At 33.7% G+C, this 26,828-nt stretch overlaps 1 protein-coding gene across 4 annotated transcripts in view; it reads left to right on the top strand.

Annotated features, from left to right (window-relative positions):
• LOC106875789 (cytoskeleton-associated protein 5) overlaps positions 1-26,828 on the top strand; it is a 92,355-nt gene that overhangs the window by 36,057 nt on the left and 29,470 nt on the right. For all 4 annotated transcript variants that reach the window (XM_089351819.1, XM_089351818.1, XM_089351817.1 and 1 more), the window contains 20 exons: positions 808-1,001; positions 2,578-2,704; positions 4,223-4,302; positions 5,244-5,415; positions 5,874-6,015; positions 6,940-7,031; positions 8,454-8,567; positions 11,349-11,453; positions 12,051-12,140; positions 13,215-13,379; positions 14,510-14,638; positions 15,214-15,366; positions 15,646-15,702; positions 16,997-17,071; positions 18,153-18,263; positions 19,927-20,019; positions 21,395-21,580; positions 24,597-24,688; positions 26,245-26,302; positions 26,536-26,661. In XM_089351819.1, the coding sequence (XP_089207945.1) occupies positions 808-1,001; positions 2,578-2,704; positions 4,223-4,302; positions 5,244-5,415; positions 5,874-6,015; positions 6,940-7,031; positions 8,454-8,567; positions 11,349-11,453; positions 12,051-12,140; positions 13,215-13,379; positions 14,510-14,638; positions 15,214-15,366; positions 15,646-15,702; positions 16,997-17,071; positions 18,153-18,263; positions 19,927-20,019; positions 21,395-21,580; positions 24,597-24,688; positions 26,245-26,302; positions 26,536-26,661 (2,361 nt within the window). The remainder of the gene's footprint in view (positions 1-807; positions 1,002-2,577; positions 2,705-4,222; positions 4,303-5,243; positions 5,416-5,873; positions 6,016-6,939; positions 7,032-8,453; positions 8,568-11,348; positions 11,454-12,050; positions 12,141-13,214; positions 13,380-14,509; positions 14,639-15,213; positions 15,367-15,645; positions 15,703-16,996; positions 17,072-18,152; positions 18,264-19,926; positions 20,020-21,394; positions 21,581-24,596; positions 24,689-26,244; positions 26,303-26,535; positions 26,662-26,828) is intronic.

The following is a 26,828-nucleotide window of genomic DNA, read 5'->3' on the forward strand; positions in this document are numbered from 1 at the left end:
TGAAGACAACACCTCCCTCTTTACCCTCACTTTTCTTTTCAAGTGAAATTGAATAATAATAATACTGCCCGGATGCAGTACCAGGCAGTGGCTCTCATGACTTCTGATCTTAATTGATTGGAAGTGTTGTCATGTACATTGTTTTGTCTTGGTATAGAACATGGGCTACAGCAAATATTCTGCTTTGTTTGACCTTAACCAGTTGAGCATGTCTCTTGGTGGCTGATAATATGTGCATCTCTGATTATGAGCAGAAGTAGTGGGTGAGCATCATAGCCATGTGTTGAGAGGAATTCTTTGGGGTTTGAATAATTCACCTTTGGAAACATGGGTGTTTTGCTCAACATCCTTAAACAAACCTTATTCAGGGACCTTTTGAGTAGGATGGGCTACTCGACCTGAAGAAAATTCTAACTGGGCCCCACCTGCGAGGTCATGCGCTGTTTATCTTGATATGAGATCATCATGTTACGCACATATGGTTGTGATGCATGTGCCTGGTGTACCCTTACCTGACGGGTAGACATGATGGGTATAATGGGCTTCGTCTATTTTACCCCAGTGTCACTTTGATGGCATGCAGTGCTCTCTCACTCAATAATAATAATAATAATAATAATACCACCACCACTTATATACAATATTACGACTGTAAATGTTCAGAATATCAGCTGTCATGCGCGATGTGTCGGTTCTTATTAAAAATGTTTCATCAGTTTGTTATTTTTTGTTAAATATAAAATACTGCTAAACTTAATTTTCTCTAATTCACTCTGTAACATTAAAACATTTTGTTTTCCCATCAAGGTTTGGAAAGCTAGACTCAGTGGGTATGAAGAAGCAACCAAATTATTCAGTAGTTTGACTGATGATAAAAACCCAGAATTTTCTAAATATCAAGGCCTCATAAAAAAATTTGTAGTAGACAGCAATGTTGTGGCCCAAGAAAAAGGCTTGGAAGCGGTGCTGGCATATGTGGAAAACGCACAAGTGGCTACAAGGTTTGTATTTTTCATTTTATTTTATTCTTAAATTTTAAAATTGTAACCATTTTGGATAGTAATATAACTATAGTTAGCTTTATATGCCTTGAAATATATCATTGAAAATGTTTCTAACCCCCCCCCCCCCCAAAAAAAAACCCCCTATAATTTCCATTGCATTTCTTTTGGGTAGGCGCAGGAGTGGCTGTGTGGTAAGTAGCTTGCTTACGAACCACATGGTTCCGGGTTCAGTCTCACTGCGTGGCACCTTGGGCAAGTGTCTTCTACTATAGTCTCAGGCCAACCAAAGCCTTGTGAGTGGATTTGGTAGACGGAAACTGAAAGAAGCCCGTCGTATATATGTGTGTGTATATGTTTGTGTGTCTGTGTTTGTCTCCCCCCCCAACATCGCTTGATAACCGATGCTGGTGTGTTTACGTCCCCGTAACTTAGCGGTTCGGCAAAAAACACCGATAGAATAAGTACTAGGCTTACAAAGAATAAGTCCTGGGGTCGATTTGCTCGAATAAAGGCGGTGCTCCAGCATGGCCGCAGTCAAATGACTGAAACGAGTAAAAGAGAGAGTAAAGAGTATAATTTCCTTTGCATTTCTTTTGGGTAATATTTCATACATATCATATATTAAGAGAACTGTTAGTGTAATACCTGGAACTGAATTAAGAGAACTGTTAGTGTAATATCTGGAACTGAATTAAGAGAACTGTTAGTGTAATACCTGGAACTGAATTAAGAGAACTGTTAGTGTAATACCTGGAACTGAATTAAGAGAACTGTTAGTGTAATACCTGGAACTGAATTAAGAGAACTGTTAGTGTAATACCTGGAACTGAATTAAGAGAACTGTTAGTGTAATACCTGGAAGTTTCATGTCAGTTAGTTGCATTGTGTCTGAGTGACATTGACTAAATAAAACATACTGTTGTGGTCACCTTTTTTAAAGTTGCACATGTGATGTATCAAACTGTATCAATGGTCAGGTCATAAATGTGCAATGAATATAATAGTGCATACTGTATTTTCTGGCATACAAATTGATAAATTTTGAGGCTAAAATTTGCAGACAAAAATGTTAGGATGACTTATACACCAAGACTTTAGAGGACCAAATATTCCATGTGAAATGCAGCAGGATTTGGAAAGATAGGGGCAATGTTTGAATGTTTACACTATCTACTATGTTGATTTGTATGCCTGAAAATTGTGTGTGTGTGTGTGTTTTACAGGAACGACTCTGGATGTACTTTGCTACCATTGTTGTTGTTTGAGCATAAGATTATTACTAGATAAATGCAACAAATAATGTAACATTGTTGCATATTACTATTCATATGTTCAAATATGATTTAAATTCTGGCGTTTTAATTGACTAATTTTTTGAATTACAAAAATAGAACTATTTTGATGTTTTTCTTTGAAAATCAATTTGTAACAAATTTCCAAATAATCAGTAAATCCTCTTTGTATAGTTTTTGATAGTTGGCTATAGTTTTTATATTAGCATTCTTTTTCTTCCTGTTTCTACTTAATGATATGGATAATCCATGCTATTTAATAAATTTCTTTATATTTTCAGAATTTGTGCTGAAGTTATTGGAGGAATTGTAGCAAAATGTTTCAATGTGAATAAAACCAAAACAAAAGAACTAGCAAATGAAATAATATTGGTGTATATTGAAATTGAGAAACAGGATATAGTTCTGGTTTGTATTAGCCTGTGATATAGGTTTTTCTACTTGCATTTTTAACGACAAAAAAAAAAAGACATTGATTTGTTTTCATTACAATAGTGTTTAAAAATTTTACTTGTTTTTGGTTGTGTATGTAAATCCATGCCATACAAGCAGGGAGAACAGATATAAAAAGTATGCGTGTGCATGCGCATGTGTGTGTTGTCAGATCATTTAGCACCTGTTTTTCATGCTGGCATGAGTTTGATGGTTTGACGGCATCTGGCAAGCTGCAGGACTGAATCAAACTGCAATGTCAGCTTTGGCATGGTTCCTATGACTGGATGCCCTTCCTACTGCCAACTACTTTACAGTGTATATTCAGTGCATTTTTCATGTTACCGTCACTAGTGAGATCAAGTAACTTGCAAGATGGGAAAAGAACATTCCTTTTTACCAAAGTTCATGGATGAAAAAGTTTTGGAGAAACTGTTTTACAACTGTATCTCTGTTCCTCCTGTAGTACACAAACTAGATTGAAAATGGTATAAATATTGTTGTGACTATATGAATGTCTGTTGTTCAAAACATTGTTGTTATGAATTTTTATTGGCTCAATATTGTTACAAAGTCTCTTAATTAAATTGCAAATGCAAATCTGTTTAAATTATATTGAAATCAGACAAGATGATGAATAATTCAGGTAATCCTGAAACTGAAAATAATCTAGCTGTAGATAAAATTTTGAGGACTTCAGCAGTGTTAGACAATTGTTGACAGGAGTTAAGTTAGGTTTACGAAATTTTTTCTGCATATATTTTCATTTCTGCAGAACATATACCTTTTATCTTTTACCTGTTTCAGTCATTAGAATGTGGCCATGCTGGAGCACCACTTGAATTTTTAGTTGAATGAATCGACCCCAGTACTTATTTTTTAAGCCTGGTACTTATTCTGTTGGTCTTTTTTGCTGAACCGCTAGGTTACAGGGATGTAAACACACTGATATATTTTCATTTTTCATTTTATCTAGTTTCAGCTCATGAGCTGTGGCCATGCTGGGGCACCATATATATATATATATATATATATATATATATATATATATATATATAAAGACAGGCTTCTTTCAGTTTCCATCTGCCAAATCCACTCACAAGGCTTTGGTCAGCCTGAGGCTATAGTAGAAGACACTTGCTCAAGGTGCCATACAGTGGGACTGAACCCAGAATCATGTGGTTGGGAAACAAGCATCTTACCACACAACCACTCCTGCGCTTATAAATAAAAACGACTCTCTTATACATTCAAAAGAAATCCATTAATATTTTTTTGTTATATCATTCTCAATGATTGCAGGAATGTTATGACATATTGCAATATTTTGTGGCCTGTTTCATTTTCTCTTATGATAATTTCCCTTTTGGATAATACTCTGTTTCAAAAGAAACAGGTTATTTTTTGTTCCATTTTATCTCTTCATGCTTTTCTTCTGTGTGTGTGTATTTTCCTAAGATTTATATTTATATCTTTTTTTCTCTCTTTTCACAGGAAGAACTCTTGAAAGGTGTGGAATACAAACAGCCTAAAATAGTTGTGGGCTCTGTAATGGCTCTCACTCGAGCTTTAAGGTAAGATATTACAAACCTTTCATTAGCAGATATGTAATTTATGTCTTAGCTTCTTATATGAAAATAAACATATCTGAGTTTAGTAGAGCATTCTAATTTGAGAAATATTCACATTATTGGATTCCGTGTGACTGAAAGATATTGCAGGTGCAGCATGGCTGTGTGGTTAAGAAGTTTGTTTCCCAACCATCTGGTTTCAGGTTCAGTTCTACTGTGTGGTACCTTGGCCAAGTGTCTTTTATTATAGCTCAGGCTGATGTGCAAGTGAATTTGGTTGATGGAAACAGAAAGAAGCCTGTCGTGTGTGTGTACACACATACATCTCTCTGTTTACATTTGTGCTTAAAAATTCACTCCGCTATAAGCAGAAGTGTTTCTGTCATTTCTTCTGTTAGCAGGTTTTTTGCTGGTTTTGCATCTTTGAAGATGTTTGAAGTAAGGTTTACTTCACATGTAATACAGACATGGGTTAGTGATAGGAAGAGCTTTTGGTTGTAAAACATCGTTTCAATGATATATTTGTCTAACCTGTGCTAGCATCGAAAAGCAGTCTTAAAAACAAAGCAATGAAAATACTTGCTGATGCTTTTTGCTATTGTGACAAAAATTTTTATTTTATTATAAAATAGATTACTTGTCTTTTAACCTTTTAGCATTTAAACAAGCCATATTTGGCCTGAATGTTTTAGCTGTTTTTCATTCAAACTGGCTAGATTTGGCCTCTTACACCTACCCTACAATGTCATTCTAAAGATAAATAATCATATCATTGAAATCTTGAAGCTACAAGATAATGCATGATGAATTTAAAATAATAATAAATAAATGTTACATTTAACAGAGTAATCTTAATGCTAAAGGATTAAACTAATATTTTTATTATAAATTCTTTCAGAATTTTTTCATTATTAAGAATATGTTTTGAAAATATTACATTACAGAGAATATGGTTCAAAAGTTATTCAAGTGAAACCTATAATTAAAGTATTAGCAAAACTATTAGAAGACCGTGACAAAACAGTTCGTGATGAAACTAAGCAATTAGTTATTGAAATCTACAGATGGATTGGTGCTGCTATTAAATCACAATTTACCAATTTCAACCCAATTCAGGTAATATTAGTTTATATTTTAAGTAGTGTACTTCCAGTATTTTATACAATTGTAGTTCTTTTAAATGTGTGTTTTCAGAAAATATGGGCATTGGGAAGGATAAAACAATATATGCTATATTTGGTTTCTGAATATTATAATAATTATAGTCCAAATCTTCTACATTTTTGACAAGTAAAATCGAATTTGAAGTGAAATGTGTGGGTGATTATTTTTGTAGCCATCTGGCTCACCAGCCCTCAGTCAAATCGTCCAACCCATGCTAGCATGGAAAGCAGACGTTAAATGATGATGGTGATGATGATGAATGTTAGATAAACTTAATTTTAAATTGAAACATTTCTCTAAAATTGGTAAAGAACAAAATAAATAAAAGTATTTTTTAGAATATATAATTTTTAGAAAGTTAACTATATATTTAATGATTTTAAATGAATATCCTTTCTGCATTCAAACAGGTCCAAGAATTTGAAGCTGAATTTGAAAAGCTACCTGCTGAAAGACCTATTCAAACTCGTTTTCTGAGATCACAACAGGATCTCAAAGCTAAGCTAGAACAGGCAGCCTCTGCTGCTCCCTGTGGAGATGGAGATGCTTCTGGTAAGGAGGCTTGCTTAGTTAAGATTTTGTGGTATTTTTTAATGTTTAATATATATATATATATATATATATATATATATATATATATATATATAATGATCAAGTGTAAGATCCAATTTTAACAGTTTATAAACATTGGAGGTCACCACTTATAACATCATGTGTAATGATAATACACACTGAATAAACGAGAGAAGAAAAATATTAATTGCTAGTTGAAATGGTTCTGGTGCAGCCTCTGGCTCACCAGTCCTCAGTCAAACTGCCCAACCCATGCCAGCATGGAAAGCGGATGTAAAACGATGATGGTGATGATGATGAGTCCATTCTGTATGGCAGTTTGCTTCATCTGTGAGAAACTATTAGAGAGAGAAAGAGTAAAAGAAAGTCTAGACAAATAGGAGTCAGAGCTGTGTTGTTAGACGATGATGAGCCATATGTGAAGTGAGAAACAGATGCTCTCTGACTAGAGACCAAGGGATCAAAGAGGTAGAACTGAATTTTGGTTGTGCGTTTATATTTTTTGTAACTAAATTAAGTTAGGTTAGACAAAGGATTTTTCCTCTCTAATCAACCCTGATCCATAATTGACTCGAAAAAGTTATAGATCACAGTTAATTCTCATAAATTTCTTAGTGCAAAAAGCAAGAACAAAAAGTGAACTTGTATGAAAATGTGGATTCAATTTCGAATCCTGGCTTAGAAATTTGGAAGCTGTTCAATACATATATTTATTTAGGGTTTACCAATTTTCATTCCTTATACGAAATCAAATTTCTTAAATACATCTCTGAGAAGTTGTAGCTGAGAATTTAATCCTATGACCACCATTCCACAGGTTCTTTACTTCCAACTGTGTCTGCTATATTATCAAGCAACATGTAACACTCAGTTTACTTAATTTGTTCCCTCATTCATTTTCAGGTGCTGCTCTTGTAGAAGAGGTGGATCCATATGACCTGATGGAACCTGTCAATATCTTAGCAATGTTACCCAAAAACTATTATGAACAAATTGTAAGTTTCCTATTTATCTAAAAATGATTGTCTTTTAGTTTTTCTCTTATCTTTTACTTGTTTCAGTCATTAAAGTGAGGCCAGGTTGGGGCACCGCCTTGAAGAATTTTTAGTCAAATGAATTGACTCAGTACATTTTAATTTTAAAGACTGGTACTTATTCCATCGGTCACTTTTGCTGAACCACTAAGTTACTGGGACATAAACAAACCAACACTGGTTGTCAAGTGTTGGTAGGACACTGACACACACACACACACACACACACACACACACACACACACACACACACACACGACAGGCTGCCTTCAGTTTCTGTCTATCAAATCCACTCGCAAGGCTTCTTGTCTTCTAATATAGCCTGAAGCTATAGAAGATCCTTTACCAAGGTGCCACACAGTTGGACTGAACCAGGAATTATGTGGTCGGGAAGCAAACTTTTTACCACACAGCCACACCTGCACCTATTTTGAAAACTTTGCTGTGAGCTATAAGGAGAATCTGAACATTCTTACTGTAATCTAACAACTATACCTCTATATTCTGATTATATTCATAAGTGGTTCATCATTAAAAGAAAGCTGAGATAATGAATTGATTTGTAGAAGTGTGAACTTTTTCTATGTTGAAGTTAATAGAAACAACATGAACATTTTGTTTTTGTTTCTTATGTTTAACAACATTGTAAACTCAGTATTATATTGCTAAGATATTTAAAACTTAGTTACTGATATTTGTTTAACAAAATTGTTTTGGTTTCAAATGACTGATACTAGAAAAGCTTTAACAGAATGGTTAATGAATGCAGCTTGTTACCAAATATTGTGTAAAATTGCCAGTAATTTAATATACCAGACCTTAACCCTTTTGATACAGGCCTGCTTGAAACTGTACTTTAATATAAATTAAAATCTCATTCAAATTTCACATTAATTTATATTGTTTTACCAAGTAATCTCAAAATGGCTAAGTTGCATTTAATTACTAAAAAGCTAATATCACTTATGTATCATATCTTTTGAGTGTTTTGTTTTGGCTACCAGACAGTTATTTTTATGAATCTAATATGAATTCCTACTTGAAATATTTGTTTCTTTAATTTGTGAGTGGTACATATGATTTTATAATTTCATGTCTTCACTATTTTTGAGTAAACTTTTTGTTTTGAAATGAAGCCAGCCACAAACAACTATGATAAATTGTTTCAGAAGGATTTTAAAATTTGTGAAATGTGATGAAAAGCATGTCTCCTTTAAACATTAGTAGTTATTTTAAAACTTCACATGAATAATATATTTTAACAAGTGATACGATTTGATACAGTTTCATTTTAATTTCCTTCCTGTAATAGATAAGATTTTTTTTTTTTAATAATTTCAAGTTGAGTTTTAAAAAAATATTTTTCCTAATCTTATCAAACAGGAAGCTAAGAAATGGCAGGAACGTAAGGAAGCTTTGGATGCACTGCTGAAATTAGCAAGTAATCTCAAACTAGAACCTGGAGATTATCAGCCTTTGATAAAGAGTGTAATCAAGGTAAGTTCTCAGTATTAAGACAGATGGTGTGTGGTGGTGGAAGGAAGTATGAATGTAATTATATTAAATACTTTAATATGTTCTCAGTATAGAGTTCAGACTAACCGTCAGTATTGATATAAGTAAATATACAAAAAGTAAAATACGGATGAGATAGAGATTCCAACATAGTTTCTTACAGCTTCTGAAAAGATGTCACAATTTTTATTTATTTATTTTTTACTAAATAAATATCGTTTATCTTGTCTCAGTTATTTGACTGCGGCCATGCTGGGGTACTGCCTTTGTCGAACAAATTGACCCCAGGATTTTTTTTTTTAAAAGCCTAGTACTTATTCTATCAGCCTCTTTTGCCAAGCTGCCAGGTTATGGGGACATAAACACACCAGCACCAGTTGTCAAGTTCTGATGGAAGGACAGAAACAGCCACAAAGTCACACACCTATATATACGATAGGCTCCTTTGAGTTGCCGTCTACTAAATCCACTCACAAAGCTTTGGTTAGCCCAAGGCTATAATTGAAGGCACTTGCCCAAGGTGCCACACAGTGGGACTGAGCCTGGAACCATGTGGTTGGGAAGCAAACTTCTTACCACACTACCACGCCTGCACCTATATTTCTATTCCTTTATCCCATTATACAACAAGTCTACTCATCTCAGTGAACTTAGCTTATTTTTAAAAAATCAATCCCAGCATCTTTACGAGTGAGTTTTCTGTTTAATTAGCTACTTCCTAACGTTTGATTATCAGTTTTGTTTATTAGAAGAGTTCCCTCCCGCTATTAAAAATATATCTGTTTCTCTGAATTATGCTTGCCACCACCAACACCGCCGCCGCCACCACCACCACCACCACAACCACCACCACAACGAAGCTAACTAATCTCCATCATTATCACTATTATCTAGCAGATGAGTATTTAGGTTTTTGTAGCAAAGTATAAGTAGACTGAAAGTGGTTGTTGTTTAGCTTTAGGCCAGGCTTGATTGGGAAGACATATTCTCAAAAGCCATGACCATCCTACGTTTAATTTTTTTTATTTTCCAATCTAGCTGTGACCATCCTGTTTTTTTTTCCTCAGGGAACATATTTAGGACCACATTTTCTAAGATGTTAATGTGTGATTTGATGGAAATGGCTTTTATTTCTGGCAAGTTGAGCAGTTACCTAGAGGCTCCATAGCCAGCTATTTAGAATGAAGGTTTTGTTACTAGATGTCTTTTATCATGCCAAACACTTCAGATATAAAGTGGTAACAAGAAAGGAGAGGATGAGGGAGTGGTAATAAATATATTCTCTACTTTTCTTTTTCATGGCTCAGTGGTTAGAGCGTCGAGCTTACGATCGCGAGGTTGTGAGTTCGAATCCTGGACCGGGCTGCATGTTGTGTTCTTGAACAAGACACTTTATTTCACATTGCTCCAGTTCACTCAGCTGTAGAAATGAGTTGCGACGTCACAGGTGCCAAGCTGTATCAGCCTTTGCCTTTCCCTTGGATAACACTGGTGGCATGGAGAGGGGAGGCCGATATGCATGGGTGACTGCTGGTCTTCCATAAACAACCTTTCCCGGACTTGTACCTTGGAAGGGAACTTTCTAGGTGCAATCCCATGGTCAGTCATGACCGAAGGGGGTCTCAGCAACTTTTCTTATACTGTAGTTATGAGGATTAGCTAAAGAAAACTGAAACTAGACCCAACTCAACCATTTCTATTCTTACATTATTTCAAGCATAGAATATAATGCATACAAACAGGTTTTAAAAAATATCAATACATATGAACAGGTATCAAAAAGTAATTGGTAGATTGGTCTGTTTGGAGAAATTGAAAATTACTTTAAAAATAGCTATCTGGGGTGGGAGACACCAAAGACAACAAACACATTATTTTCTATTAACTTAAATATGAAATAAAACTGTCTTCTATATATATTTTTTTTCTTTTTTTGAATTTATTAAAGATTTGGTTGGTAATAAATGAATATTATTGTGTTTGTGAAAAGTTACTTTCCCACTGATTGTATTTTATCTTAGTAAACCTTGAAATTGTGATGTTCTTCGTTTTTAAGAGCTTGTAAACATTTTCCCATTAATATTTTCCTTCCTCATTCTCTCTCTTTCTATCATTCACTCTACCTTCAATCCTCTATACTCTGCTGCTGGTTTAGCTAAGGATGGCAATAGGTCTACTCACTGTAATCTGCCTGTGTAAGTAGGAATGGCACTGAATCTGTCTGACTTTCTTATCTCTCTGACACTCTGTATCTCATTCACGATACCATGTTGCCCTTGTAATGAGAGATGCTATTGGACAAATTCATATTCAGTCCTCCTCTACCATCATTGTTATCACTCTACTTCTCTCACTGACCACAAAGCCTGTATATAAAGAATGCATTGATTATAAAAATTATTTGAGCATAATACACTCCATCACTCAGTCTTGTCTACCTCTATTGCAATCTATCACTGTCTCTTCCTCTTACACCTTTTCACTCCCATCACTCTGTTCCTGCCATTTTGCTCTTACTCCCTCTACCCACCTGTCTAAGTTATTCTTGTTGATTTCTTTGTTATTTCATGTCTTGTTTCATGTCACAGCAGATGAAAACATCCTGGCATATGGGAACTCTTGAGTCTTATGGGATGCAAAGCAGCCTCTCTAGTGTTGGGGCTATGATGGAATATACTCAGTGATAGTTCAGAAGGAAACAGCTTTCTTCAAATAAACTATGGGCCTTTTTTCCTTTATTACCAATTTACTTTTTTACTACAGGTTATTGGAAAAGATACTAACGTTATGCTTGTGGCATTGGGAGGAAAAATTTTAGCTGGGATTGCACTCGGATTACGTAAAGAATTTAAGCCACATGCAAATATGGTAAGTTTTGTTTGGTAATTTTATTTTTGTTCTTTCAATTCTCTTCTCAGCTAAATGAACACCTTACTGTGACTTCATACATTTTAGATTTACTCATTCATTAAATATTTGTTGAAACTAAGTATTTAAGTTTCTAATATAAATGTTGTAAAATTTTAAAATTATGATTGTATCATTTTTGTTTCTAGTTTTTAAATTCTTTTGTTATTTTAGTAATGCTTTTGATAAACTTCCTAAATAACTGATTTTCCAGTTATTTTAAAATCATGAAAGCATTATATTATTTTAAACTGAAAATGAAATCTTGACCAATAGAATCACAGAGGAAGATATTATAAATAAATTTATATTTTATGAGTTGTATATTTAATTAAATATTTAAATCAGTCATGGGCAAACTATGGTCTGCAGGACTTTCTGCATGGTAGCTAGCAAAAAATTATCTTGAATAATTTTAGTAGTGCAGCCCACCTGGTATTGAACCATGGCTCATGCGGCCCATTTCTTGAAAAAAGTTGCCTATGCCTGATTTAAATAAGATATTCAGTGTTCAAAATTCAAGCAAAACTTCAATAAAGAATATATTTTTGTTTGAAGTGTTTTGGAGTACTTCTGGATAAATTTAAAGAAAAGAAACTCACGGTTGTTGTTGCCTTAAGAGAAGCAATTGATGCAGTATTTCAATGTGTAAGTATTATTTTGTTCAGTCATCAACCTGAGACCAAGCTAGGGCACTACCTTTGATGGTCTAGTCTAGTAATATTGACCCTTATGTTACTTAGTTATTAATCTCTATTTATTGAGCAGAAAGATACATAAAACATAAAGAGATAGTTATACACACACACACAAAAGAAGCTTCTGCATAGTTTTCTTCTACCAAATTCCACTCATCTGATATTGATTAATCTAACGTTATAGAAATATTCTTTTTTTTTGTAATTGATCCTTAATTTCTTGAAATTGTTTTCCGGTTTTCTTTGAGAATTGCTATCAAATGCCATTAGGTTTATTTTCTTTTTTTCCTCTAAGAGATTAATTTCAATTTATTAACAATGTTCTACATATATAATTCAATACACCACCATCTCTTTGAATCATTTAAATCCTTACCATTGATTCCACTGAGCTTTTGCTGGCATTGTGCCAAAAATTTTTTAAAATGTCTTGGTACATTGAGGTAGTATTTGGAATACAACTTTAAAAAAAAAAGCTCATACATAAACTGTGTTAAGATTTTAAAGCTGAAATCAGGTGTTATTTATATTAAACAGTATTAGTTGATATTTCAATTTAAAAATTGAATTAGATGAGTTGGAAATGTGGGGGACCAGGGGTGAATTGGTATTGGAAAGGAAAAACTATGTGGATAATCATTTTTATTCAAATAAGATTTTGTCTGAAAGAAAGTTTTTTTTATTCATTTCTCTTTCAGGTTTTTATCTGAACTGTTTTATAGAATAGCTGTGATACAAAGCTTTTGATACGCAATAATTAAAGTTACTGGTTAATTCTTTTCATTTATCTGTTAAATAGTATTGAAATAAATGTATAATAATCTTAGTTCAGTAAATATTTGATGGTTAGGTATTCAACAGCAAGTTCATGTTTATATTTAGAGAAAGCATTGGTGTGCATACAAAACGTATACAAACAAATACAATCGTATTTGTATCTCTTTTTGATACTCTATGTTCCTGTACAATGTATACTCAAATAATGTATTCATTTAATTTATATTTGTGAATTTGATATTTTCAGATGAATTTTGAATTAATTATGGAGGATGCTGTAGCTGCTCTTGAGAATAAAAATCCATCAATTCGAACTGAGACTGCCAGTTTCTTAGCTCGTTCAATTGCAAAAGCCGTCCCTAATGCACTGCCTAAGAAAATTCTTAAGGTCTACTGTGTAGCTCTTGTAAAGGTAACATCTATTTGCTTAAATTTTGATTCTCAATACATTGACTAGAAAATTTATGCTTTATTCTAGACTAAGTCAATTTAGTTCTAGTTGGTGCTAACAGTCTACAAACTAAATATGTAGTTAAATTTAACATCTGAGATTTTAGATTAGCAGGTCTTGACCTAGAAAATCGGAGTGCCTGTTACTTTATTGTAGTAATTATACATTACTAAATGACTTATATCTGATGCTGAAGAATTTGGATTATATTAATCTTGAGATCATTTCTTCTTTATGACTGTGTAAAATTGCATGCAATACAGTTTATATTTTAATGTTAAAAAGTTTTGTGAAAAAAAATAATAAAAGAATTAACATATATTGCATTTTGTCTGAGTAACAAAAAGAGAAAAATCATTTATAGATAAATTTTTTTTTTTCAAGTAGTAGTATTTTTACAGCTGGTCAGTTTTTCTGTTGATAGTCATCTGAGAGTGTAGAAGTCTTTCTTCTACACTTAATACAGATATATTACTGTATTAAGTTCTGAAGCAGGATGAAATTTTGTTTGAATCATCAAAATTCTAAATTAAATGTTCAGTTCAAATCCCATAACTGAATTGTTTCATCTCCTTCATTAAATTTGTCTGATATTTATGTAATTAGTCTTGCTAGATGCAAAGTTACATTGAATTAGCTTCTGTGCTTTAAATTTACCTGTAGGCTCATAATTTTTTTTTTTTTTTTGGAAATATCCAAACATGTTTATAATCTGTATTGACTTTCTTGTATATGTTCTAATGCTTTCTCAAAGATTTGAAACAACTGAGGTTAGTTGCTATTCTTTTGGCAGAAGAATTGTGAATTTATATCTCATCACTGGTGCTCTGCTTTACGTTGGTTAGAGATAAAAAATTCTTAGTCACTCAGTTACGGAAATATATGTTGGAATTTTGAACTAACTGAAGAATAGTGAATAATTTAGAATATCACTATATGAGAATAGAGCAGTGTCTTCATTTGTTGATAGATTTTTCTCATTCTCATTGTTTTTATTTCATTTAATATTTTATTTTAAGTGTTAAAAAAAAAAAAAGAGCTTGTACATTACTTTTGGCTTATTCTTTTTCTTAATTTACTTCTTTTATCAGACTATTAATGATCCTGTCCCAGAAGTACGAGAATCATCTTTCGAAGCCCTTGGAACTGCAATGCAACTAGTGGGAGAGAAAAATATAATGCCGTTTATAACTGATGTAGACAACATTAAGCAGCAGAAGGTTTGTCAGGCTTTAAATTCAACCTAATTAACTTAAGCCCTTCACCCCCCTATAGATCATAGCCCATTAGCAACTTTTCTCTATTGTTATTCACTCTGGTTTATTTTCCCTGAGTGAAGGCCTTCCTCTCCCAGATCTCAGTGATTTTGAATTGTTATCAATGCTTCTGTAACTTAACTTTTTTCTAGGTAGGGGAGTTGGCCTGCACAAACCCATTTTTACTTCTGGGAAGAGGTGGTCCATATTAGTTAGGCTTGTATCCTTTGACCGGTCCAGTCCTATCAGGAGCTTGTCCTCTGCTGGTATAGCTCTCAGTGTCATTGAGGCACACAAGCCACCATTCTATTACAAACACTGGACCCATTAAGTGCTTTAGATTCAACATGTTCAGTGTTTATAATGTATATCACCTGATAACTGGCAAAATAATGTTTGTTTCACTGTAAGAGAGAAGATATTAAATAATCATATTTTAGATCTTTGATACCATATTTTATTATTTAAGTAATTTCAGAGTACATAATTAGTAATACATTTATAGCTTATGTGATATTTATAAATTGATATATTTTCAGATAAAAGAATGTGCAGAGAAAGCAGTGTTGTTATTACCCAATGGTCAACCCCGCAATACTCAGTCACAGCCTTCTGCTGTAACAACAACAACAGCAGCAGCAGCAACTTCTAAAGCTGTGACTAGTTCAAAACCTGTTGCCCAACAAAAAAAGGTGAATTTAAATATTGAATTTAATGCTTTAATTTTTATCTTTTACTTGGTTTCAGTCATTAGACTGCAGCCATGTTTGGGCACCACCTTGAAGGCCTTGCAGTTAATAATATTATGGAAATTCACAAACACTCTTTCTTTTGATTTTATGGATACTCAAGAAATTTGCAATCTTAGAAGGAAGATGAGAAAAAGCAAACTTCTGTTGTAGAACTGTGGTGAAAAAAAGACAAAGAAATTTTCAATTTCTAATTATTTCCTCTTTTTATTTCTTCCTTAGCCTGGCTCTGATCGGCCACGTACTGCCCCAGCATCTTCAAAATCTCGCTCAGCAGATGTAAGTATGCTGTTCTTATATTTTCTTTAATTTTTCTCTCATCAGAAATGTTACTTTCCCCTAGTTTCCTATTCCCTGTTGTTTCCTTTGAGTTCTATAAATAAAATTAAGGTGTGGCATTACAAATTAAAATTAAATATTTCACTTGAATATTAGCCCTAATATGATATTGTAAAGAGAGTGTGCTGGTAGTCACATGAGGTTTTAATTAAGATTATTTAGTGTATATTTTTTCATGGAAGTAAAGGGGTAACTGGCAAAATGCAACAAACTAAAGGGTAAATGACAAGAGGGTGGGATTGGAAATTACTGATGTTGAAGATTCCTTGTTGGCTGAAAACATAGTTGTTGTTTGAGTTTTGCGCAGAAAATAAAAGCAAGAAATTGTGAAATAAGAGTTAAACTAATATTCATTCTATAGGGCAGCTGTTCCCACCCCAACACCACAAATACCAGTCAAATAATATAAACAGACAATGCGTATGTATTTGTGTAATTCAGACTACACCATCAACCATACCTGCCACCTAGTGTCTTATTAATACAGTTACACTAGTAGGACAGTATTTTGACTGAAAACTTGTGGTTTTTTGGGGTGGTGGGAGGTTTAATCCCATAGCATTTAAACTAGCCATATTTGGGCCAAATATTCTACCCATATTATGGTCAAAGTAGCTAGGTATGACTTCTCAAACCTGTCCTACTATGTCATTCTAAAAATAAACAATCAGTCATCAAAATCTTGAAGCTAATGATAATGCATGATTAATTCAAAGCAATATGACTAAATAAACATTACATTGACCAAGTAATCATCATCATCATCATTGTTTAATGTCTGCCTGCCGTGCCTTCCATGAGTGGGACAGTACCACAAGAGTCAGCCAGGCCGAAGCCTGCACCAGGCTTCTGTAACTGTTTTGGCAGAGTGGATTTAGTGTCTTTTGCATGGCACAGGCGAGGTGAGAAGTGCTTTTTACATGGCACAAGCACTGGAATGTCAGTTTTGGCAAGGGTTTCTCAGCTGGATGCCCTTCTGAACACCAACCACTTTACAGTGTGGACTGGATGTTTTTAAGTGGTACCTGCACTGACACGGTCACCAAATAATCTGAATACTAAAGGGTTAGATAGGCATACACAGAGAAGATTATCTTAATTGATTTTGAAGTTTGTCGTAATATACTTCAAAGACTAATTTCAATGAAACCTATCATCCTCTTCATTTTATGCTACAGAAAAAGAATATTTGAAAGACATTTTTTTAATATTATTGTGTTTTTCTTTTTATAAGGCTAAGAAAGGAACGAAAAAAGGCTCAGCTGCTGACAGATCTTCCAAAGAAGAACCTGTGGAAGCAGTGTTATCAGTAAGTGTTTGTTTTTATTTTCTTAACAGCTCTTTACAGATTTAGTTTGACCTCTAATGACCTCTAATAAATACTACCAGAGATTAACAAACTCAGCTGAGATTGCTAATACTTTTAGTGAAGACAAGAATCAAAATAATAAATGCTTTAAGTAGATAATCTTGCCTCTGCTTATTTATTTCAAGCAGTATCTTATATCTTTTGCTTGTTTCATTCATTAGATTGCAGCCATGCTGGGGCACCACCTTGAATTGACCACTATTCTTTTTTTTTTTTGTGAAACCTGGTACTTATTCTATCAGTCTCTTTTGCCAAACCGCAAAGTAATTGGAACATAAACACACCAACACTGGTTGTCAAGTGGTGGTGGTGGACAAACATATACATAAACACACACACAAACACACACAGCAACAAACATAATGGGCTTCTGTCAGTTTCCATCTACCATATCCACTCACAAGGCTTTGGTTGGTGTGAGCCTATAGTAGAAGACACTTGCCCAGGGTGCCACACAGTGAGACTGAACCCTGAACCATGTGGTTGGGAAGCAAACTTCTTATCACATATCCATATCTGCACCTGAAGAAATAAATTTGCTGGTCTATATTTTTTAAAGTAATTAAAATTTTAGTTAGCTACAGTGTTTAAGGTTATTTGCTGTTATATAGGTGTGAGTCTCCTTCACCCAACACCTTTTGGATAGAATGCTAGTCCTGTATTGGGTAACTTTTCTCACAGGAGGAATTTAATTTAGTAGTAAAAACAAACAAGTCACTCATCAATTTTACAGTACAACCATTACTTGCATTAAAGAATTTCACCACTGTAGTATCTTTGTTGAGTGCCAAGTGTTTTGTCATGATGGCTGTCATTTGTTACTATAGTTTACAGGAAAATACAACAAAAAGAAAACTAAATCATATGTTTGTGAAGTTTTATTGTCTTGAATAAATTTACATTTGAAATTGTTTCAAATTTGAACAAAATATCAACAATGTATTATTTGTATTATAAAGTATATATCAAATATTTATATGAGTTAAAAAAATTTTTTTTTTCTTTTAAAATTTGTTGCTAGGATGATGTTTTTGAAGAAAAAGCTGAAAGTCACTTAGGAGCTGAAATTTTAGGCCAGCTTGCTAGTAGCAACTGGAAAGAACGTTTGCAAGGCATAGAACAGTTTCTAAATGTAAGTTTAAAGAAATATTTTATTTCAGGCTTTCGTCTCTGCATTTTTAAAGTTTCTTATATTTGTAAATCATTTGTTTTTGTATACTTTACAAGAGGTTAACTGTTGTAGAAATAAAGCAAATGGCAGTTGAAGTTTTTAGTATTCGTTATTGTTTAGATGGTGGTGGTGGTGGTGGTGGTGGGTACTAAGATGATTGATTTTCTTAGTTCAAAAATGTGATCAAAAATATTTTTTCTTAACATCATTTTAATACCATTAATGGATTTTTTTCTATTTTGGTTAGCAGGTATTTTTAATATTTGGAAAGCTTATAGACAGACTAGGAACTTTTCTTTTAGTCTAGTTTCAAGAATTTAACTATAATTTTGTTAATTATTGCCATGTTTGTAGTTTATGAGGCAAATAGTTTCAAATGAACAGGTTTTCCTCAGTTAACATTCTGTATCTTGCAACAAATTTCTAATCTACTTTGATTTAGACTTGTATTGCTTATTTATAGCCACCTACTGTGACATGTTTCTAACAGGGTTGTTAGAATTAAGGAAGCCTACTGGCAAGCTAACTTACAAAATATTTTTTTGCTAAGAATAAACAAGGCAAAGCTACATTAAAAAGGTTGAAGCCAATGGGCTGAAAGATTGAGAAATATTGACTTATTTTTCTATTAGTTGTTTCTTTTAATTGCTAATTCAGTCATTTTATCTTTAACTCTTTTGTCTCCTTTAACACAATCCAGTTATGTTGTTAGGTGAGATATATTCAAAATTAAACAGTATATATATATATATATATATATATATATATATACACATATATATACTGCTTAATTTTGAATATGAAATATTTGTTTCTAATACAAATAAGTTAGGTTTCCAGTTGCTGCCTTCCTTGGTATTTTCTTCAGCTATCATTATTGTTTAATGTTCATATATTATACTGGCATGAATTGGACTGTTTGACAGGATCCAAAAAGCTCCAATGTCTGCTTTGGCATGGTTTTTATGAATGAATACCCTTTCTAATGCAAAGCACTTTACTTCATGTATTGGGTGCATTTTTTATGCCACCAGCATTAATAAGGTCATCATGCAGTTTGCAGGATTACAAACCCCCAAGGGAGCAACTTTATGCTAGTAGATGAGGGATATAGCAATATCATTTGACTAAAGAGAAGAAAAACAGGAACTATCAGTAATATCATCATCATATCAAGTGAAACATTTCATAGTTACAGCAGTTTTCCATTTTATAATAAAAAAATTTGGGATTAAAACCTCAAGTTTATGAGGGTGATAAAAGCATGCTTTAGGTTGATCACAAACTTGTATTTTATGTCTGGTGTTTCATTTAATCCCCAGTGGGGTTTCATACATGAAATTTACAAATAGCAGAGTATTACTTTTTATTTTAGTCAACTTCATTCTAGTTTAGGGATTCTATCAAGAATCTTTATAGTTGTTTGTAGTCAAATGAAAGAATTTGTGTCTCTTAGCTGTAATGAATTTGACATGATCTAATGAGTTGAAACTGTGATTATCCAGTTGCCTATCAAATTTAAATATCTCTTTGTTAAATTTTAGTTTTTCATGAAAAATCTATATGCAGAACAAGTTTTGTATGTTAAATACATTAAATAAAACAATTATCTTTATTATTGCAGCTTGTAAAAGGTTTAGCAAAAGAAGAAATTCCAACACAGGTGTTTGTACGTGTAATATGTAAAAAGCCAGGGCTAAAAGACAGTAATTTTCAGGTAATGTTTGATGTTTGATGCGTTTCTATGTTCCTAAGTTGGTCACAAGTAAAGATTTTGAACTTGAACCTGTTTTGTTGAAAGCTTTTAACTGTATTATGTAGTTGTAATGTTTGATTGATTATGAGAAACCTGGTCTGGAAAACTATCCAGGCCATGTATGAAGTTGCTAAAAGTAGTGTCATGTCTGTCATTGGTCAATAAAAATACAATATGTTGGTCAGTGTTGACTGAGGCCTGCCTTCCTCAGCCTAGTGCTTCACTTTTACCTTGAGAACTACGTAGATGTCAATCAATAGCTCTTGTTGCCATGACAAATATTGATCAACATTTACCTGATTCTCATTGTAGAATCAATATAGGAGTTGTAGAAGTTTAAAAGAAAGCAGATAGGACTTAAAGAACTTGATGGTGAAAATAGTTAAGACTAAGATACTTGAGGGATAAAGTAATACTCAATGTGCCAAAAATAGGAATAACAGTTATATTACATAGGAATAACAGTTTAAGTTATGTTACATAGGAATAACAGTTTAAGTTATATTACATGCACTGGTGTGATTAAAAGTGTGTATGCAAACTGAAGTTCATGATCTCCTTAGCCAGTGTTCAAAGTAGGTGGATGTTAAGTGGTCCTCTTTGTAAAAATGGTGGATTTTTTTTATTGAAGTGAAGTCATGTATGAATGTAGAACTTATGGAGTAAAAGTCATAAAATATGTAGAGAAAAAGGAATTGATTCAGGATCTTTGGATATGCAATGTAATAGGCTGAGATCAAGGGTGCTGAAAAGGTGATATCATAGAAATGAGTGTGCTAATTTGGGCATGTTATGCAAATAGTTCATACATTCTAGATGACAAAAGCTTTGAATTGGAAGATGTGGATATATAAAGTCGAAGGAAAAGAAAAAAAAAACGTTTTGCATTATAGTTATTTGGATCAGACCATTGAAAGTTAAGCTTCAGATCTTGTGTGAAACAAGGAATGTATTACAAACTTAGCACATGCATATGCGCGCGCACGCACACACACACACACACACACACACACCAGATGATAAAACAGTTGCTAAATTATTGATACAGATTAGAAATACTATATGCGCGCGCGAGCACACACACACACACACACACTAGATGATAAAACAGTTGCTAAATTATTGATACAGATATGAAATACTATATGCGCGCGCGTGCGCACTCACACACACACACACACACACACACACACACACACACACACACACACACACACACACACACACACACACTAGATGATAAAACAGTTGCTAAATTATTGATACAGATTTGAAATACTATTTAAAAGAAGTTTTTGTTAATAAAATCTTTGATTTTTATGGATTCATTTTTCAGGTATTGAGATTGAAAATAGAATTGATCGGGGTTCTTGCTCAGAAAGCTAATTTTACCAAATGTTCTGCTGGTTTCTGTCTTGAGAGTATGGTTGAAAAAATTGGTGATGTGAAAACTGGTAATTCCTGTAAAGAAACTTTAAGTTCTATAGCTGAAACTATAAGCTTGGATTTCGTTTGTCAAGAGGTAAACATTTTTCAAATTGAAAATTTTTTTCCTTTAAACATTATCAATTGACAATATGAAGCAAAATAGCTGTGAAGTTCTGGGATATGAATTCAATCCAGTCTAGCCCAGTCTATAGCCATTGTTATGTTCCTTGGTAAGGCACCAAGTCTGCTTCACTGACAATAAGTTCGATTTAGGTTTCATGTCTGAATAGGTCATTGGAAAGTTATCTAGCTAAAAAAAAAATTAAAAAAAAAAGTATCATGGAAACATCAACAATTTCTATTCTAAAATCATCTCACTCATGCTATATTAGAAAAATAACTTTTATGCAGACATTGCAGTTTAGCTTGGGTTAACACTTGCAGTGAACTGCTGATTTGTGCAGCAGTTTCATGTAGAACAGACATAATCATCAAACAAAATAATGGTTTCAAATTTTGGCACAAGGTCTGGAAATTTGTGTGGACGTAGGGAACTAGTTGATTACACCAACCCCAGTATGTGGCTGATATTTTATCCTATTTACCTTGAAAGAATTAGAGGTAAAGTTGACTTTGACAGTACTTGAACTTAGAATGTAGTATTGGAAGAAATGCTATTAATCATTAATGCGCTAATGATTCTGCCAGCTTGCTATCTTTATGAAACAAATGAATGAAATCTGGGAATCTCATCTAAAATTGGTAATTAAAAGATTTCCAAGATAATATTGTAATATTTTTCTTGTTAATTGAGTATGTTAAGTATTATCTAAATTGGTTGACATAAAACATACAAGTATTCTGAATATCAAATATTTAATGTTCAGATCATGGCCGTGGCCTGTGCCAGTCTCATATAACTGGTTCATTTAAGAGTACCCTTCAATTGTTGGGCAATATGCTGTGCTTGAGAAGACCTGTTGAGTCAAGTAGAATCATTGTCGTGGCTGATGCCAATACCACCTGACTGGCACCTGTGCATGGTCGATGCTAGTGCTGCCTGACTGGCTCCCATGCTGGTGGCATGTAAAACGTACCATTCAAGTGTGGTCAATGCCAGTGCCCTCTAACTGGCTTCCGTACTGGTGGCACATAAAAAGTACCATTCAGGTGTAGTTGATGCCAGTGCCGCCTGACTGTGTGTGTCACCTCCTCACCTCATGCATGTAAAAAGCACCCACCACACTCTTGGAGTGGTTGGCATTGTAGGAAGAGCATCCAACTGTAGAAAATTTGCCAGATCAGATTGGAGCCTGATGCAGCCTTCTGGCTTGCCAGTCCTCAGTCAAACCATCCAACCCATGCTAGCATGGAAAGCAGACATTAAACGATGACGATGATTAATTTTAATGTTATTAACTGGCATGGTTACAAAATATGTTAAAAATTCAAATTATCAGTATGTTTTAAAATAATTAAATTACTTATATTTTGCTAAGAAGATCTTATTGAGCTAGATTAGTTCTTCTCAAACTTTTTTTTAACTATTACCTCTTTTTTTTTTATTATCCCTTTCTTTCAGTGCCCCCCAACCTATCCATTTTTAACCCTTTTGTTACGGTATTTCTGTTGAAATACACTGCCTTTGTTTCTGTTAATTTTGAAAATGATGAATTTAAAATGAATTAGTCACTGTTAAGTTAGTGTCTGAAACATGAAACTTTGATGGCAGGTATAAATGTAGATCACTTTAAAGCAGGACATTTGTATTATAAAACCAGAAGCAGTGCCAGATGGGTTAGTATCAAAAGGGTTGTTAGTGTACATGCACATAATGTCAAGCCATAGTAATTTGGTTCCGTATACTTGTTTACAGTCAGTGACTACTTACCACAACACCTCCCTGTTTTGTTTATTTAGTTATTCACATTTCTAAGTTCATGTTATTGTTGTTTTTGTTGTTGTGCTTGTGGTTAAGAAGCAGTTTCTCATAATGTTACATGAGTCAATGACTAAAAAACTGTACAGATGTATAGATTTCCCCACTCCCCCTGCAACTATTTTTTTTCTACCACCCCTAGGGGTTGGTACCATCCACTTTAAGATGCACTGAGCTAGATGTTTCTAAATAGATGTAATGTTGTTTACTTCTGCCTAATCTCCTATTTTGTTAATATTATGTCTGCTTATCATAAAATGGTGAGCTGACAGAATTGTTAGCCCCAGGTCAAAATGCTTAGTGGCATTTCATCCATCTTCACATTCTGAGTTCAAATTCTGCTGAGGTTAACTTCACCTTTTATCCCTTTTGGGGGTCAATATAATAAGTACCAGTTGAATACTGGGGTTGATGTAACTGACTTACCCTTCCCCTAAAATTGTTGGCCCTTTGCCAAAGTTGAAACCAATATTATATTTTCTAATAATTACAATATTTCTTGTAGATCAGCGCTTCTTAAACTTTTTTCATTCATGACCCCATTATTCATCACGAGATTTTTTGCAGCCTCAGGTATTAAATATGCATTTGTGAAATAACATATAAACTGAAATTCAAGTGTTTGAATTTAATTTTCATGACCCCCAGCATTTCACTTTGTGACCCATTGTTTAAGAAGTGCTGTTCTAGATTATTAACCATGCTATGAGAAATTGTTGTTTTGATTGAAATATCAGCAACAGATATTTGTTCATTATTAACATCACATTACTAGCTTTGTTTTATGCATGTTAATATAATATATAGTTAAGGCAGCAAGCTGGTAGAATCGTTAGTACACGGCAAAATGCTTAGCACCATTTCGCCTGTCTTTACATTCTAAGTTCAAAATCTGCCAAGGGCGACTTTGCCTTTCATCCTTTCAGGGTTGATAAAATAAGTACCAGTTAAACATTGAAGTTGATGTAATCAACTTACCCCTTTCCCAAACATGCTGGCCTTGTGCCAAAATTTGAAGTCGTATGTTTTATTGGTTACAATATGTGAACAATTTTGATTCCGTAACTCCCAAAAAGCATCCTTCTATCTCTGTGCATCTGTTATTACATAAATTTTGTAATCTAAAAAAACAAAAAAATTGTGAAATTTTTTTTCTTTCTCATCTCTCCAGGTGATTAATTCTGCCTTTGCTCAAAAGAATCCCAAGAACCACGCAGAAGCATTAAATTGGCTTTCTCAAGCTATAAAAGAGTTTGGGCTCAAGTAATTATATTTTCTCTTTTATGATAAATATTAAACTGGATTGGGTTTTTTTTTTGTTTGTTTGTTTGTTTGTATTATGAGCTTGGGAATTGGTGGTGGGGTTATACATAAAGACTTACTCAACATATGTAAATGGAGTAGAGGAAAAGTTAGAATGAAATTGTTATAAATGTATTAAATTTTATACAAACACCAACCTTTTCAACTCTGAAACACAACAAAAAAAAAGTATGAATTATTTAAAAGTTCACTATGCATATTTTAGCTTGCTGTTCAGATATGGGGAGTGGACTTTCTCCTCTACCAAAAAATAAATAAATGTATAAAGTAAATCATCATTATCATCGTCATTTAACGTCTGCTTTCCATGCTAGCATGGGTTGGACGATTTGACTGAGGACTGGTGGACCAGGAGGCGGCACCAGGCTCCAATCTGATTTGGCAGAGTTTCTACAGCTGGATGCCCTTCCTAACGCCAACCACTCCGGGAGTGTAGTGGGTGCTTTTACGTGCCACCGGCACGAGGGCCAGTCAGGTGGGTACTGGCAACGGCCACGCTCGAAATGGTGTATTTTACGTGCCACCTGCACAGGAGCCAGTCCAGGGGGCACTGGCAACGATCTCGCTCGGATGTCTTACTGGCAAAGGCCACGAATCAGCATTTAACATTTATTTTCCATGCTGGCTTGGATTAGATGGCTTGACAGGAGCTGGCAAGGCCAGGAGTCCCACCAAGTTCCATTGTCTGTTTTGGCTTTGTTTTTACAGCTTGATGCCCTTCCTAATGCCAACCACTTGCAGAGTGTACTGGATGCTTTTTATCACCAGTGCTTTTTATGTGGCACCAGCACCAGTGCTTTTGATAAAAAATAAAATCAAATTTTACCTGTTTGTAAGCAATCATTATTATTTTAGTTAGCATTTATTTTATACAACTTATTGGCTATATTTGAATAATTGTTACTGCCATTCTAATTTTGTTTTTAATAATGTTTTGAAGCAAATTTTAGTTAAGTTCTTTGAGATTCTTGCTAGAAAATCACATTTTGTTTGGTCCTGCAGATCATGGGTTGTAATATTTTCATAAAGATTTGCACAAAAAGCACCCAGTACCCTCTGTAAAGCGGTTTGTATTAAGAAAGGCATTTAGCTGTAGAAAATCATGCCAAAAAATTCATTGGAACTCGGCACAACCTTCTGGCTTGTTGATCCCTGTCAAACTGTCCAACCCATGCCAGTATGGACAGTGAGTGATGTTGTTGATTTGCTTTATTCTTGGGCATATTGCAGTATTTTTTGAAGTCTATCTAATTGGAGAGGAGGTTCCAGTTTTACTTTATTACTGCACAGTCGACAGTAGGAAAGGTATCAGCCATAAATATCTTTTTAAGGAATCATGTAAACGTTCTTTTCTCCAATTTGTTCAAGTTATGTTAACAAGCAAGAAAGAGATACAGACAGAGACAGAAGGTGTAGTTTGTTCATTTGCAATGGTGTTTGCCATATTGTTAACCATGCTATTGGTTTATTTGATGGTATATTCCTTTTCTTTCCAGAGTAAATTTCAAGTCTGTCAATGAAAATGTAAAGAAAGCTTTAGCTGCAACAAATCCGGTAAATTTTCATTTATTCAATTAAACTTTAAATTGACTTAGATAATAGTTTCATATTGATTTTTGATACCAGTATTTGTTTTTCTTTTGTTGCTAATGAAATTAAAATATGGACCAATAAAGTGTTATGATATTTTTGACTCTAAAGAAATGAAATTGTTTGCTGTCAGCATGTTTTAAGTCTTGCTATTTATTAGAGTTAATATTACCATTTTAGCATATTTTTTCTTGCAGGCTGTCCGGACTGCTGCCATTCAGTTGCTAGGTGTTGTCTATATGTATATGGGACCATCTTTACGTATGTTTTATGAAAATGAAAAACCTGCATTGCTACAACAAATTGATGCAGAATTTGAAAAGGTATGCTACCATCATCATCATTGTTTTATGTTTTTTTCCCCGTGCTTACATGAATATGATTAAGTGCCTACATTTTTGTAAAATATTCAGAAATGAATATTGGTTGGTATTTTGTCTGATTGAATTAGATGTAAGGAAATCTTTAGGAAGAAAATTTACAGAACAGA

Source organism: Octopus bimaculoides, chromosome 5, assembly GCF_046866305.1.
Source record: "Octopus bimaculoides isolate indiv1 chromosome 5, ASM4686630v1, whole genome shotgun sequence".
Lineage (NCBI taxonomy): Eukaryota > Metazoa > Mollusca > Cephalopoda > Octopoda > Octopodidae > Octopus > Octopus bimaculoides.